The sequence below is a fragment of the Pelodiscus sinensis genome, chromosome 16 (genome assembly GCF_049634645.1).
Source record: "Pelodiscus sinensis isolate JC-2024 chromosome 16, ASM4963464v1, whole genome shotgun sequence".
Taxonomy (NCBI): Eukaryota; Metazoa; Chordata; order Testudines; family Trionychidae; genus Pelodiscus; species Pelodiscus sinensis.
The window spans coordinates 15,115,031-15,129,381 of NC_134726.1; the positions used below are offsets into that span (position 1 = coordinate 15,115,031).

Consider the following 14,351-nt stretch of genomic DNA (forward strand, 5'->3'; position numbering starts at 1 on the left):
TGTGGATAATTCTCTGAAAACATCTGTTTATGGAGCAAGAGTTCAAGTGGTTAGAATTCAGGATATATGTTCTTGAAACATGCAAGTTGAGTGCAAATAAAAATCAACTCTCGTATGTGATTTTTATAGCATCTTAACTGTATACCTCAACCACTTTTTAAAGTCTGTCCTGAGAGCACTAAAATTTCAACCATATATCCTTATTGTCCTTGAGCTATTTTTAATGTAGAGACCCGAGTATAAAACTATACTTATGAAATCACTCTAACTGTACACTGTAGTCTGACTAAAGATATATTACATTGACCCTTTTGAGTTATGAATCCTATATCATTAAGTATCTACAGTGCAAGAAAGCTAATTGGAAATGTCACTTTCCTATAGAGCATGATTAATGAGTATGTAGAAGAGTGTAATTGTTTAAATGCAGAATTGTTTTCAGTGATGAGCTATTGTGATCTATGGCAGTTGATAGTTTTAAGTAGTAGAAAATCAAATTTTAAGTTTAGTTTCTGATAAAACTAAACTAGGAAGTTTACTGTGTACTTGGAGCTTTTGGCACTCAATGCTACTTCAGTAAGTGAGTGGGTAATTAGGTTCTTTATACTGTTTCTTTTCAAATTCCTTGCTTTTTCTGTCTTAACAGGGCCTCTAGTGTTAATGGAAATGTTTTACTTTCTTCTGTTGCTTTTTAAAAAGCAAGTTATCTTCTGTGATACTAGGTAGAAATAGAGTTATGATACGGAGATGGTGTTATGAAATATAATGGCAGAAGTTGGGGATAAAATCAAATTGATTATAAGAATAGGAATTGTTGTACTGGAATATGTAAGGTGGGAGAGCACCTTTTTCTGATGATTTAAGTCCTAATCTATTAAGATGGCCTTTGTGGTAGGTGAGTAAGGGTACAGTACTAGTCTTTGAGGAAGCAAGAGATCTGGTTTTAGATTGGTCACCTGTGCCTAGTACAGGCATCATAAACTTTGAGGCTTTTGGTAGGGTGCTGTGTATGGGATTGGGTTATTACATGTGGGAGAAGTGGGTGGTGCCCTTTTTGAATTACGTTGGCACATAAGACTTGCTGAAGAAATCATATTTAGACAGTGGTATAACTTGGCCTTTTTAGTTACTAAAGTGCAAGTGAGGCTGTTATTTCTGAAGTTCTCAGATTTTGTTCATTATGACTATATTATGGTATAGGCTTTTTTCTACCTCCTACAAATGACCAAAGGGGTCTGCATCTTTTAATGCTGATAAGTGACAATTTCAAAATGACTTGCAGCTTGGGTTAGCCCTCTTTTTCCCTGTGGAAATAAGGAGATCTAGAATCCAATAGCATCATTAGAGCTATTTTGTCTTGTGGTATGGAAGCAACTTGGCACCTGAAAGAGAAGGATAGAGTCAATTAGGACTCGTATTTGTGGTGGGGATTCTCAGGCACTTGGAATAATTAGTAGTCTAATATTCTGGGTATCAGACCAACCTCTGTGGTAACTTTAGGTGCCGTAATGCTATACTGTTATGGTTCAGAGCCCTGCCACTATTAGCCAGCCAACAAACAAAGCTCAGCCTGGATTCTACAAGTTTCATAACTTGTTGTAGGGTGACTTCAACAGCCTTTTTTTATCCTGAGCCTCCCCACTGCTGTTTAACTTAAGTTCTTAAGGACCAGACACAGGGACTCTTCCCTTCTAGTTTGTCACCCCTAAATGTGTGGAAAAAAAGCCTTTCGTTATCAGCGCATAGTTTGCACACCAGAGACCTTGGTATAAAAATTAACAAAATGTTTTTAATAAAGTAACCACAGATTCCAAGATAAATAGTAAGGATGAAGCGAACTAATTACAGACTATACATTTAAAGATGCAACTTCATGCTTTCCTTTTCTATATTGGATACATTGCTTTTTCAAATGCACATTGCCTGCTGCCTTGGTACAGTTTCCCATATTTCCCCCTAGCCAAAGGGATGAGATGCCATATTCATAGGCAGCACCTTCTGCTACGATCCCTTCTGCTATTGAAACACTCCTACAGTTCAGTGCTCCTTGCTTCTGCTTACCCCCTTCCCATTTCCCCCCTTAGCTATGGTAATTCATTGTTTCTCAGAGCAAGGAAAATTTCCTTTTACTGGGTAACTGGGAAATCTGTCTTCCCATTAATTGCAAGGGTCCATTATTTGTCGTCTTGGGTTGTACTAGGGATGTAAGCGACTAATCGGATTATTATCGGACACTTGACTAGTCCCTTGACTAGTTGTCTCTCCTTCCCTCCTTTGCTGCCTCTATCAGCGGCTTTAAGCAGGTTCCCTCCAGCAGTGTCTCGGGGGGCGGGTGGGGGGGCAAGGGAGGCAGGAGGGTAATGGGGACTGGGAGTGAGCTGGGAATCAGCTGATTGCTGGCTTGCACCCAGTCTCAGATGCTGTGCCTCTGCTTTTTAAATGTAGTAAGTACTGAAAGTCTCTTAATGTATTTAAAAGGCAGAGCCACAGTGGGATTAGCTCCTGGACCGAGAGCTAACCCTGCTGCATCTCCCTTGCTTATGGAGTAATCGACTAGTCGATTAAACTAAATTTAACATCCCTAGGTTGCACCATGGGTGGCGACTTGTCGGCTGTGAGGTGTATTCAAAGTTTTAATACAGTTCATGAGCATAGTATTCTGTATGCATATTTGTAATCCACCCGTATACATGCTGGAAGGTTCAGAACATTACAAGCTTTCATGAAAGACCTTGCTCAACATATATTTGTATACAGTAGAATTGCATACAACCTGTGGATTGAGACTCCCTATTGTCTGCTTGGAGTGCGTGAGCTCTGACTGACACATCCCCTTCCTGAATTTGCTGGAGCTGTGTGTTAGCGCCAGGTCTCTGAGCCATAGCAGCAAAGCATGAAGGCACACTATGGCTGCAGGGCAGGCAGCAATAGAACCTCTTACTTGTCGGGATGCTCTCCAGAACATTGCAGTGATGTTGCCTGTTCTGCCCCCTCATAGGGTTTTAGGTGTCGTTGTTATCCCCTTCCTCATTGGACATAGAATGCGGTTCTTGTGTACATCTCTTCTGCAGAGAGTGGACTCTTCACCTGTCCTAGCATGTTTGCTACCATTTCCGTGTGAATGCAGAAGATAGGTTTTCTCAACCTTCCCAAGATAACCATTTGCTCATGGACTTTATTGGCTCACTGTTGAAGAGAATGAGTTGACATATACAGTCCCCTTCTAAGAAATGGCCAGTTAATTAATAAGCGTTTCACTAATAAAATATTTCCTGAAAATGAACATTCAGTTAATTATTTACTATAATATATTTAAGAAATATTTCCTAAATTCTTAATTTTTCTGTAGCTGATCGGATCTAATATCAGACAAATACTGGTAATATCTGCCATTATTAGTATGATAAATTGGGATGGGAAAAGCACTTCTAATGGAAAGTGAGATTTTGGTTGTACTCAGCTTTATGGTTAAAAGTTTCTGCTCATCTTCTGTAGCAACCTTTTCAGTTACCTTTGCATAGCAAAATATTGGAGACGAGTAGAGGTTTAGGTAAAAAACACCTAAAGTTAAAAGATAATGCTATAAAAACAGTGTCAGCAGGCATTAAAAGGGCAGGCATTAACCAAGTACACTTCAGTATTAAATAGAAAAGAGTATAGCCATTAGACCTTAATTTAGACATCTGAGTGGATAATAGGGTTGGAATCTCTGGATCAATATCTGTTTCAGGATAGTAGATTACCATAAGAATTTATATAATGTTTAGGTTTGATAGTAACACAACTTTGTTTTAAATTTTAGGACCTAAGTGAGTTTAAGGAGTTAGCGGCATGTGTCTTTCCCAGGTAGGCTCATCTTCAGATTATAATTGAGCAGTTTATTCCACTGCTGCCAACTGTCAAATTCCAGCTATGTTTTGGCTAAATTAAGCATAAAATTATGGTTGTGACTTGAATCACACTTTACAGTGATATAGAACAATTTATCTTAAAATAATTTTACTGCCTGCATTTTAATTCATATTTATGATGTTGCTGATTGCATTGCTCTTGTCAGAATATTCCTTAATTAAAGAGAAGCCTTTACAAATTATTTTTTCTTTGTATGAAAATTATTGTTGGGAACCTTGACTGAATAGAGAACAAGGTTTATTTGCTATTAATGTTAGTAGTTTCACTGTTTTATCAGGCTTAGTCTGTTGACTTTGAGCATCTTAATGTTGTTCACCAGTGAATAAAACAAAATATTCTTGAGTGATGGGCGATATTGTTTATAAAAGCAAAACACTTTATTCTTACCTCTTAATTTTCATTTTTAGACTATTGGATACTAAACTGATGGCAAGTACGCAACCTTTTAAGGTAACTTACTAATGTAAATTACTACAGTTATGTCTTTTTTGTGTGTATTGAATACTGAAATAAAAATATTATTTTGGTATAGTACAACAGTTGTTAGAATATTTCATTTATAAATATCACCTCTGTAGCAAGATGACTTGATACTTTGTAAAAACTGTCATCTAGCTCTTCTAAAACTACAGAAAATGAGCTTTAAAAAACCCCATTATGATACATTTTAAAGTCCATTCTTCCATGGTAAAAACTCTATCAAACGGCTGGTTTGGGGCAGTTAGCTTTGGATCCTGGACAGATGTAAACTTCTGAGGGTGAGTCTACACAGCACCCTAAACTCGAAATAAGATGTGCAATTTGCGCTTTGCAAATTGTGTATCTTATTTTGAATCTATTGAAAAATAACTTATTTTGAAATTTGGTGTGCCTGCACAGTGCCAAATTTTGAAATAATGTGCTATTTCAAGCCATTCCTTATCCCTCATGCAGTGAGATTTACCAGGATGATGAAATAGTGCGCCTATTATTTCAGAAACTATTTTGAAATAACAGGTGGTTTGTGTAGACTCAGGGTAGCTATTTCGGGAAACCGCTGGTGTATCCCGAAATAGCTGTGCAATGTAGATGTACCCTGAGTTAACTCTGCCAAAATGGTCTAGGGTTTCTACTGTGAGTTAATACAAGAAAATGTCTTGTAAATTATCATCATGATTGTCCTTTAACTTTGGGAACCATGTTCCTGCAGTCCTTACTTAGATAACTATACTTTCAACAACAGGTCTTTTTGCCTGAAGTAGACAAACCCCCAGAGTCCTCATGGCAGGGCTTAAGTCAAATTAAGCTATGCAACTTCAGTTGTTTGAATTGATATAGCTGAAGTCAAAATAGCTTAATTTGGCTTTCGGTGCTGTCTACACAGCAGGAAGTCAAAGGAAGAACTCTTCCTTTGACTTTGTTACTCCTCATGAAGTGAGGGTTACCATGAGTCAGAGAAACAAGTCCTCCAGCTTGACATTGTTTGAAATAAAGGCTTTCTGTATAGATGCACTCTTCATTATTTCAGAATAGTGTCTGTTATTCTGAGATAATGCTGCTGTGTAGACATAGCTTGGGGGCTTTGAGTTTCATGTGCATCATTTTTCTCATTTGATTTTTTCAAACATAATTTTACCATGAGACTTTTAAAATGTCAGCTGAATTGAGTGTTCAGTAGAGTTCAGTTTAATACTGTGTTGTATCACAGTTGTTGCTGGATTTTATTTGTGGTAATACATTGCAACCAGTAATTTTGTAAGTTTTCTTCATGGCCTCATTCTGTCTGTATAGGAGTGCGTGCGTGTGTGTGTGTGTGTGTCTATATATTTATTTATTTTTTAGGCATAGTTATAAGTATTACTTTCTCTGATTTATATACATAAAATAAGCAAAGCAACCCTTTGTGTGTGCGTGTGTTAGCATATGCTTCTATCTCCCTCCCTCCATAAACATGTACCCACTGAAAATGTCAGCAGGTACACATTTACCAAACAATTTTAACATCCCTGGTGAAGAAAATTGTGGTAAAATAGAAGTCTCATCCAAAGTATCTAACATTGGATTAAAGAGGAATGTAGAGGATATGCTCAGTATACTGAAGCCTATATCCATAGCCTTAAACTTCAGAGAAATTGCTCCTGCATTGCCTATGCTGTTCAAATTTGGAAAGCACTTCAAGAAACATCGTTGAAAGAAATACCACAGCAGAATGTTAAACTGCATGCAATAAAGAAACGAATGGCTCAAGCACTAATTCCACTTTATTTTCTTGTGAACATTCTCAACCAAAGATACAAAGGTAGATGCCTAACTCCTGAAGAAGATGTTGCTGCCATGGCATGGGCATCTCCAAATCACTCCTCAGTTTTACCAGTAATAATACGTTTCAGGGCTGAAGCAAAGCCGTTTAATCAGTACATCTGTACAGATGATGATTTGAACACAGTCACTCCCCTGATTTGGTGGAAATGATTCGTCTGGCACCTTGAAACAGAGATTCTTCAGTTGCTAAGCCAAATTTTCACAGCAATAGCTTGCTGTTCAGGCATAGAGAGAAGTTTTTCATTGTTTGGTATTATTCACTCAGACCTAAGAAATTACCTGGGAATTGAAAAAGCAGAAAAATTCACACTTCTGTTTCTGTCTGTGAATCAAAATGTCAATGAGAGTGGGGAAGATGAAAGCTAGTTATGGACATTTTAAGGACACCATATATTTCGTGTTGTGATGACTTGACAATCACAATTGTTAATACAATTTTAAAATTAAAAAAGTGGATAACTCAGGAGACTTCTGCAATTGCAAATGTGAATTTTTTATATAACATTTAAAATTTAGCTCAATAAAATGTGCCGTTGTGTTTGCATGTGAGTTCTTGCCGTTCCTAATATACTGCTGTTGCATCTGCAGCTTGACACATGTAATGAGTATTTTGTACTACTTCCTAAAGTAATAAAAATTAATCTAAAAAATTATGCAAAGTTAAACCCTCCTGGATGCTGTAAAATGCTGTCTTGAGTTGTAAATGAACATGTTATAGTGGGATAAGAGTGAAGATTCTCTCATGGATTGATAACTGGTTAAAAGACAGGAAACAAAGGGTAGTAATAAATGGTAAGTTTTGAGAATGGAGAGAAGTAACTTATGGTATCCCCCAAGGGTCTGTTCTAAGACAAATGATATTTAACCTATTTATAAATGATCTGGAGAAAGGGGTAAATGGTGAGGCGGCAAAATTTGCAGATGATACTAAAATGGGGGGAGGGATAGCTCAGTGGTTTGAGCATTGGCCTGCTAAACCAGAGTTGTGAGTTCAATCCTTGCGGATGCCATGTAGGGATTTGGGGCAAAAATTTGTCAGGGATGGTACTTGGTCCTGCTGTGAAGGCAGGGGACTGGACTCAATGACCTTTCAAGGTCCCTTCCAGTTCTAGGAGATAGACACTGTGCAGTAATTTATAAACTGCTCAAGATAGTTGAGTGAAGCAGATGGTGAAGAGCTTCAAAAAGATCTCACTAAACTAAGTGATTGGGCAACAAAATGGCAAATGAAATGTAACATTGATAAATGTAAACTAATGCACACCGGGGGAAAAAAATCCCAAATACATATTCAAAATGATGGGGACTAATTTAGCTATAACTACTCAAGAGAGAGATCTTGGAGTCATTGTGGATAGTTCCCTGAAAACATCCATTCAATATGCAGTGGCAGTCAAAAAACAGAATGTTAGTAATCGTTTAAAAAGGGATAGAGAGTAAGATAGAGGCCATCTTACTGCCTCTATATAAATCCATGGTGTGCCCACAACTTGAATACTGCATACAGATGTAGTTGCCTCATCTCAACGGTTCAGAAAAAGGCAACAAAAATGATTGGGAATGGGTCCCATATGAAGAGAGCTTAAAAAGACTGGGACTGTTCGGGTTAGAAAAGAGGAGACTCAGGGGGGATATGATAGAGGTCTATAAAATCTTGACTGATGTGAATAAAGAAAAGTTACTTATTTGTTCCCGTAATATAAGAATTAGGGGCCACTAAATAAAATTAATAGGTAGAGAGTTTAAAACAAACAAAAGGAATTTTTTCTTCACACAGTGAAAGTTTGGCCTGTGGAACTCCTTGCCAGAGGAGTTTGTGAAGACCAGGACTTCTAACAAGGTTTAAAAAAGAACCTCCATGCATGCATTTAGTTATGTCAAGCAATGGCTGTTTGCTAGGATGGGTAAGAAAGGTGTCCCTAGGCTCTGTTTGTCAGAAGCTGGAAATAGATGACTGGAGAGGGATCACTTGATTACCTGTTCTGTTCACTTCCTTTTGGGCATATGGCATTGGCCACTTTTGGAAGAAAGGATATTTGGCTAGGTGGACCTTTGGTCTGACCAGTATGGCCATTCTTATGATCAGATTTGCACCATTGTTCAAGAAATGTGAAGAAGTGTCAGTGGGAAATCTGATTTAAATCACTGATTTTTCTCTTAGAGATTTAAATTAACTTGATTTACATCAATCCACCCTATCCAGGGCTGAGTGCATTTTAAATGTGAATAATGGTCTGATGAAGCAGGTGCTTCTGGAGGTGCAGCATATTTTGCCATAGTAACTACAGAATTTTTTTGTGGGGGGGAGAGGCGCCAGTTCTGAATGCATTTAAAAAAACCAAACAACACCTACCCCCCCAAGCAAAACCAAAACAATGTAGCAGGAATTTCAGCCTTTTGAGCAGTTACAGTTTGAATCCAAATATATGTGGAGGCCTTTGTGACTTGAAAACTAATTCTTTGATAATATGTGTTGATTTTGTATTTAGCTAAGATATTTCAGTAAGATTTGCTTTTGTATTTTTACACGTGCGTGTGTTGTTTTTGTGTTGGCGGGGGGGGGGGGGGGCGGGAAGGTAAAGGAGGGATAGAAACAATGCTATAACTTGTGTATATGCCCCATGTTCCTAATGAGGGTTTTTGAGGGCCAGTACAAGAAATGAGTTCAAGCTTTGACAACTGTGTTTAAAAAAACATTAATAACCTACCAAATTGTTTTCAAGATAGCAGAACTTGTTTGTCATACTTTTTAGCTCTGGTGGCTAAACTTTGTTCTTGAAATGCTTTTGTCTGAGGTAGTTCTAGTGCAATCTTTCCCACCCAATGATAGCCACCTGCTTTTTCAATGGATGGATGGTCTCTCTGAGCAAGAACGTTCCATTCTCTGTGTCCATTTTGGTTCTTCCCATGATTGTCTTGAAACATAGGAGTTAAATGAAAATCATAAAATTTGTATGCATCTTCTGGATAGCTGAAGTTGTAACATGATAATGGAGCTGAATAGGTATATTTAAGTTCTACTGACTGCCAGTGGTTATCACCTTGAGCAAGTTTCTGCTTTTTTCTTTGTACAATGGAGAGACTAGTATTATAAATAAAAAGTATTTAGTGACCCATCTAATGAATTAGACTGGATTGTCTTTTCATTTCAGATTTGAGAATCTTTATGTAACGTGTCAGTGACTACTTCTGTATATTTGAGAGAGTTTGTCTGTGTCTATATCTGTTCAAGAACTCATAAATTGTAAGAGCTAGGACCACCAAAATCTATATACAGCTTCCTCTTCTCATAACTAAAAGTAAGGTAAGGATTTGGTTGTGCTAGGTACATGGGATGTGCCTGGAATGGGATTGCTTCTTATAAAACCATACAGAAAAGACAGAATCACCAGGCAGGTGAAAGAGGCTGGCTGTGGGTCATGCCCCACTCCCAGGCTTCCTTTAGGGAGGGCAATGGGGGCTGAAGGCCCTCCTCCCTTTTTACGGGAGTATTACTGGATGTTTGTTTTCATGAGAGATTGACGAGAGAGTGCACAGTTTTCTGCATTTTTCACTCTGGGGGAGTATAGGGGCAAACAAACCCGGTCTTGCCCCAACAGGGGCCATGCACTCTCCCCTTCCCCCCCCTGGCTATGCCCTGCGGAACTGCAGTACCCCTTGAGAGGTGCTTATCACCTTGCACCAACCTTCTGTGGAGAGGTCTGTAATAGTCCTCTTATCCTAGAGCAGCCTGCATATTGAATCCTTCATCCCTAGCCTCACCTAAGAGCAATGATTTAAATGGGAAAAAAAATTAAGTTAAGGATTCGAGCAACACTGGGTAAATCTTCTAGTTAGTTGTGTTCTACAACGCCAGTCAAGTAAGCTAATGAACTGGTTGGACCTTGCTGGTCCTCAATGAGGGGATTTGTTGGACCAGGGAAGGTTCCTCCCTCCTGGCCTATGCTGCTGTCAGGTTAGGGTGCCAGTCTGTACCTGCTGCTGCCCCTGGCCCCGGCCTCTCTCAATGTCAGTGGTCCTGCTACTGCAGGGCTGGAGCTCTGCAGCTGGGGCGGAGCTGTGCAGTCACTTGGTGCTGGGGCTGGAGCTCTGCAGCTGGGGCCGGAGCTCCCTGGCCTCTTTTGAAGACAGAACTCTTTGTGGGGCCTCTATTCTCCCTCCTCCCCCCCCCCACAATTGAGTAGCTGGTGCCCCCCTAGGGTGTTTCTGCCCTGCTGCCAGACCTCCCTTTTTCTGGGCTGTGTGGTCCAGTAACATCCGTAGTCTGTGCTGGACCAGGGAGTCCTGGTTAAGGGTGGTACAACCTGTATAAGATTAGCCTAACTAATTAATAAATCTAACACAATACACCAGGGTAAGTACATTTAGTCTATTTCTATTGCTTGGCTGCTCCATTAAGTAACTGTTCAGCTTGCTGTACATTCTTTACTGGGTGTATCGGTTTAAAAACAATTCAGTAGTTCTAGTACCAGTATTTTCAGTCCGTTATATCCTTTCTGTCCAAGAGATGCACAGTAGTAATTGCATAACCTTCCCTGATGCTGCTATAAACCTTGATTTCTGTGTATTGCTGTTTGTGCTCCTTTTTCAGCAGGGGCCAGATTTTAGATAGAAATTGTGCTTCACTATTGACGTTTGCTGTTGTTTCTACGTTGGTCAGAACTAAAGGGGTTTTGATAGGAATTGCATAATTGTAACAATTGTTTGTATGTTAACTTTAAACTTGAATGTGAGCACACTGTTCTTTCTAGGCCCTTAGTATGTAGAACTGGATTGTGTATAGCTCCGTAGAGAACACCAAGATGGCAGTACTAAATCCCAAATATTACCTCTAATCCATCTGATCTCGATATGTGGGGAAATGCATTTGACACTGATGTCCTCATATGCAATGTTGTCTTGTGTTTCTAGGAAATTATTAACAACACATCCCTTGCGGAACTGGAAAAACGTTTAAAAGAGATTCCATTCAATCCTCCAGAAGTTGGTAAGGATGCATGAAAACATTTGCCCTATGGCCCTAAATCATGAGCTAGATTTCTTTTTACAGAACAGATTGGTATGCTAATTCCTTAGTTGGTTTTGTAAAATGCTTTATTTCTAAATAAATGGAGTTTTTAAACTCCAGTTGGTTATTGTCAGTGAGTTACATATATGCAGTGTTGTATGCATAACACAGGACTTGGTGTTGATGGAGGACTTGAACTACACAGTTGGGGAAAAATATAGCAAAGCCAGATTATGCAACAAATTCTTGGACTGTATTGGAGGCAATTTTTTATTCCAGAAGATGCAGAATGCTACAATGGGAGATGCTCTTCTAGATTTTATTTTGACAAATATGAGGAGAAACTTGATGAAAATGTGAAAGTGGAAGGCAGCTTGGGTGAAAGTGATCATGAAATAATAATCATGATTCTAAGAAATGGTAGAAGTAAAAATAGCAATATAAAGGTAATAGACTTTCTTCCCTTGGGGTCTTACTTACGAACTCCCTGAGCTTGCTAAAATCTTCCTTCTTGAAATCTAAGAGGAAAAACAGTTGGAAAAAGGTTTTTAGAAAGACACCAAGTGCAAAAGAATAGTCTATTCCACTGCATAGGAAAGACAGACAATATGGCATACTTTTTTTTTGCATGATCTAAAAATAAAAAAGGAGTCATATAAAAAGTGGAAAGTAGGACAAATTATGAAAGATAAATATATGCAAACAATACAGGTATGCAGGGGCAGATTAGAAAGGCAAAGGCACAAAATAAGCTCAAACTAGTTAGACACAAAAGGAAACAAGATGACTTTCTATAAACGTTAGAAGCAAGATGAAGACTAAGGCCAGGGTACGCTCATTGCTCAGTGAGGAGGGAGAAACAGTAACAGGAAACTTGGAAATGGCAAAGGTGCTTAATGACTTATTTGCTTCGGTCTTCACTAAGAAGTCTGCTGATGAAGGAATGTCTTACATAATGGGTACTGACTAACATACGTAATGGTGTAGATTTAGAAGATAAAATAAAAAAAGAGCAAGTTAAAAATCACTTAGAAAAGTTAGATGTCTGCAAGTCACCAGGGCTTGATGAAACGCATCCTAGAATACTCAAGGAACTGATAGAGGTGGTATCTGACCCTTTAGCTATCATCTTTGAAAAACCATGGAAGACAGGAGACATTCTGGAACACTGGAAAAGAACAAATATAGTGCCTATCTATAAAAAGGGAAATAAGAACAACCCAGGGAACTATTGACCAGTCAGTTTAACTTCTGTGCCAGGAAAGATAATGGAGCAAGTAATTAAGGATTTACTCTGCAAACACCTGGAAGATAATAAGGTGATAGGTAACAGCCAGCATGGATTTGTAAATAACAAATCATGTCAAACCAATCGGATAGCTTTCTTTGATAGGATAAAGAATCTTGTGGATAAGGGAGAAGCAGTGGACGTGCTATACCTAGAATTTAGTAAGGTATTTGATATGGTCTCACATGATATTCTTATCAATAAACTAGGTAAATACAACTTAGATGGGGCTACCATAAGGTGGATGGATAACTGGTTGGATAACCATTCTCAGAGTAGTTTCACAATCCTGGAAGGGCATAAGAATTGGGGTTCCGCATGGGGTCTGTTTTGGGACTGGTTCTGTTAAATATTTTCATCAGTGATTTAGATCATGGAGGATAAGATGTAAATTCAAATTGATTTGGACAAACTGAAGTGCAGGAGAGGATTCTGGACTGGGGGAGGAATGTAGGAGAGGGTACAGGGACTGGGAGGGAGTTGTGACCTGGTGCAGAGGGGTGCTGAGGGTTTGGAGGGTGACCGGTGGAAGGGAGTTAGGGTACAGGAGGGGCCTTAGTGCCAGAGGCAGGCTCTGGCTGGGATACCTAAGCATCTCTCGGCCAGCATTCCTGCAGCACCTCCAAGGCAGGCTGGGCTTCATGTTTAGAACTGCAGGCTTCTCCCTCCATGTGGCTCTCAGCTCCAGGAGGGAGGAAATGCTTGTGCAGCCTGCCTGACTGTTTTTGTCCAATAGTAGCTGATGAATATGCTGGGAGCGGGCAGATCACATGAAGCCTCTCCCTCCCTCCAGAGCAGAGGGGCGCACAGAGCAGCCTTGTGCTTAAATCAGCGGCTACTGCATGCTTGAGGGTCCCAGCAAGGGAATATATGGGCTGGATCTGGTGGCTTGGCAGGCCAGATCCAGCCCACGAGAGGTATCTTGCCTACCCGTGGTCTAGCTGGTGCTTGGTCTTTCTATGAGTGCAAGGGACAGGACGTGACCTCTCGTTAGGGTTGCCAGATGGTTGAAACAAAAATACTGACCCCCTCCCCCCCCCAAAAAGGAAAAAAATTCTGTTGGAGGGGGAAAAAAAAGGGGGGGGGGGGACCAAAGTTGTTGAGCAAAAAAAAAAAGACTACAAGTAACCCAAAATGGCGCTGAATGTTTGTAGGGTTGCTAGGTGCCTGGCATTTTCGCCTCCTGGCTGGGGAAAATTTCAGAAAATACCGGACATTTTAGGTGGACAGGAGCTGAAAATACCATTCCTGAAAAGTGTTTCTCACTGCTCTTAAAAAGCTCCTAAGGCAATTTATTCCAGTGTTAAATCACCCTTACAGTTAGCAAGTTCTTCCGTACATCCAACCTAAACCTCCCTTGATGCAATTTAAACTCATTGTTTCTTCTACTTTCCTCAGAAGTTAAAAAGAATAATTTTCACTCCTGTCCGGGTGAATACTGGACACCTGGCAACCCTACCTCTCATGATTCTATGATAATACTTTTTGTTAATCATTATTCGTTGTTGTTTTAGACATTATACTTCAGCTTTATTTTGAGGAAACTAAAAAAGTAATTTTTCAGTGAACAGCTGTTCTGTCATTCTACTGATGGCATTAGTTCTGCAACTTGGGTTTCTGTGAATAATTTGTACTGTGACTCAAAGAGAAGGTTAAAGTGTATTAGTCTAAATGCTCTTATTTAATTAATTACAAGTAGTACTTAGCTGGGCTCTTTGAAAAAATACAGTAATAACTGGAACTCATGCTAACTTACTATGTCATTCAGTACTGTGGAGCTGCATTGTTTTGGCTAAGGCAGTGGCATGAAAGAAGTACTGTTAAATGATCAGAAGGCACAGA

The 14,351-nt window shown here is 39.4% G+C and overlaps 1 protein-coding gene across 3 annotated transcripts in view; it reads left to right on the forward strand.

Annotated features, from left to right (window-relative positions):
• PARN (poly(A)-specific ribonuclease) overlaps nt 1-14,351 on the forward strand; it is a 196,220-nt gene that overhangs the window by 25,839 nt on the left and 156,030 nt on the right. For all 3 annotated transcript variants that reach the window (XR_012896124.1, XM_025190140.2, XM_006134132.4), the window contains exons 14-16: nt 3,803-3,846; nt 4,320-4,362; nt 11,125-11,200. Coding sequence is in view for 2 of the 3 variants with exons in the window: in XM_025190140.2 (XP_025045925.1) it covers nt 3,803-3,846; nt 4,320-4,362; nt 11,125-11,200 (163 nt within the window). In the remaining variant the exon portion in view is untranslated. The remainder of the gene's footprint in view (nt 1-3,802; nt 3,847-4,319; nt 4,363-11,124; nt 11,201-14,351) is intronic.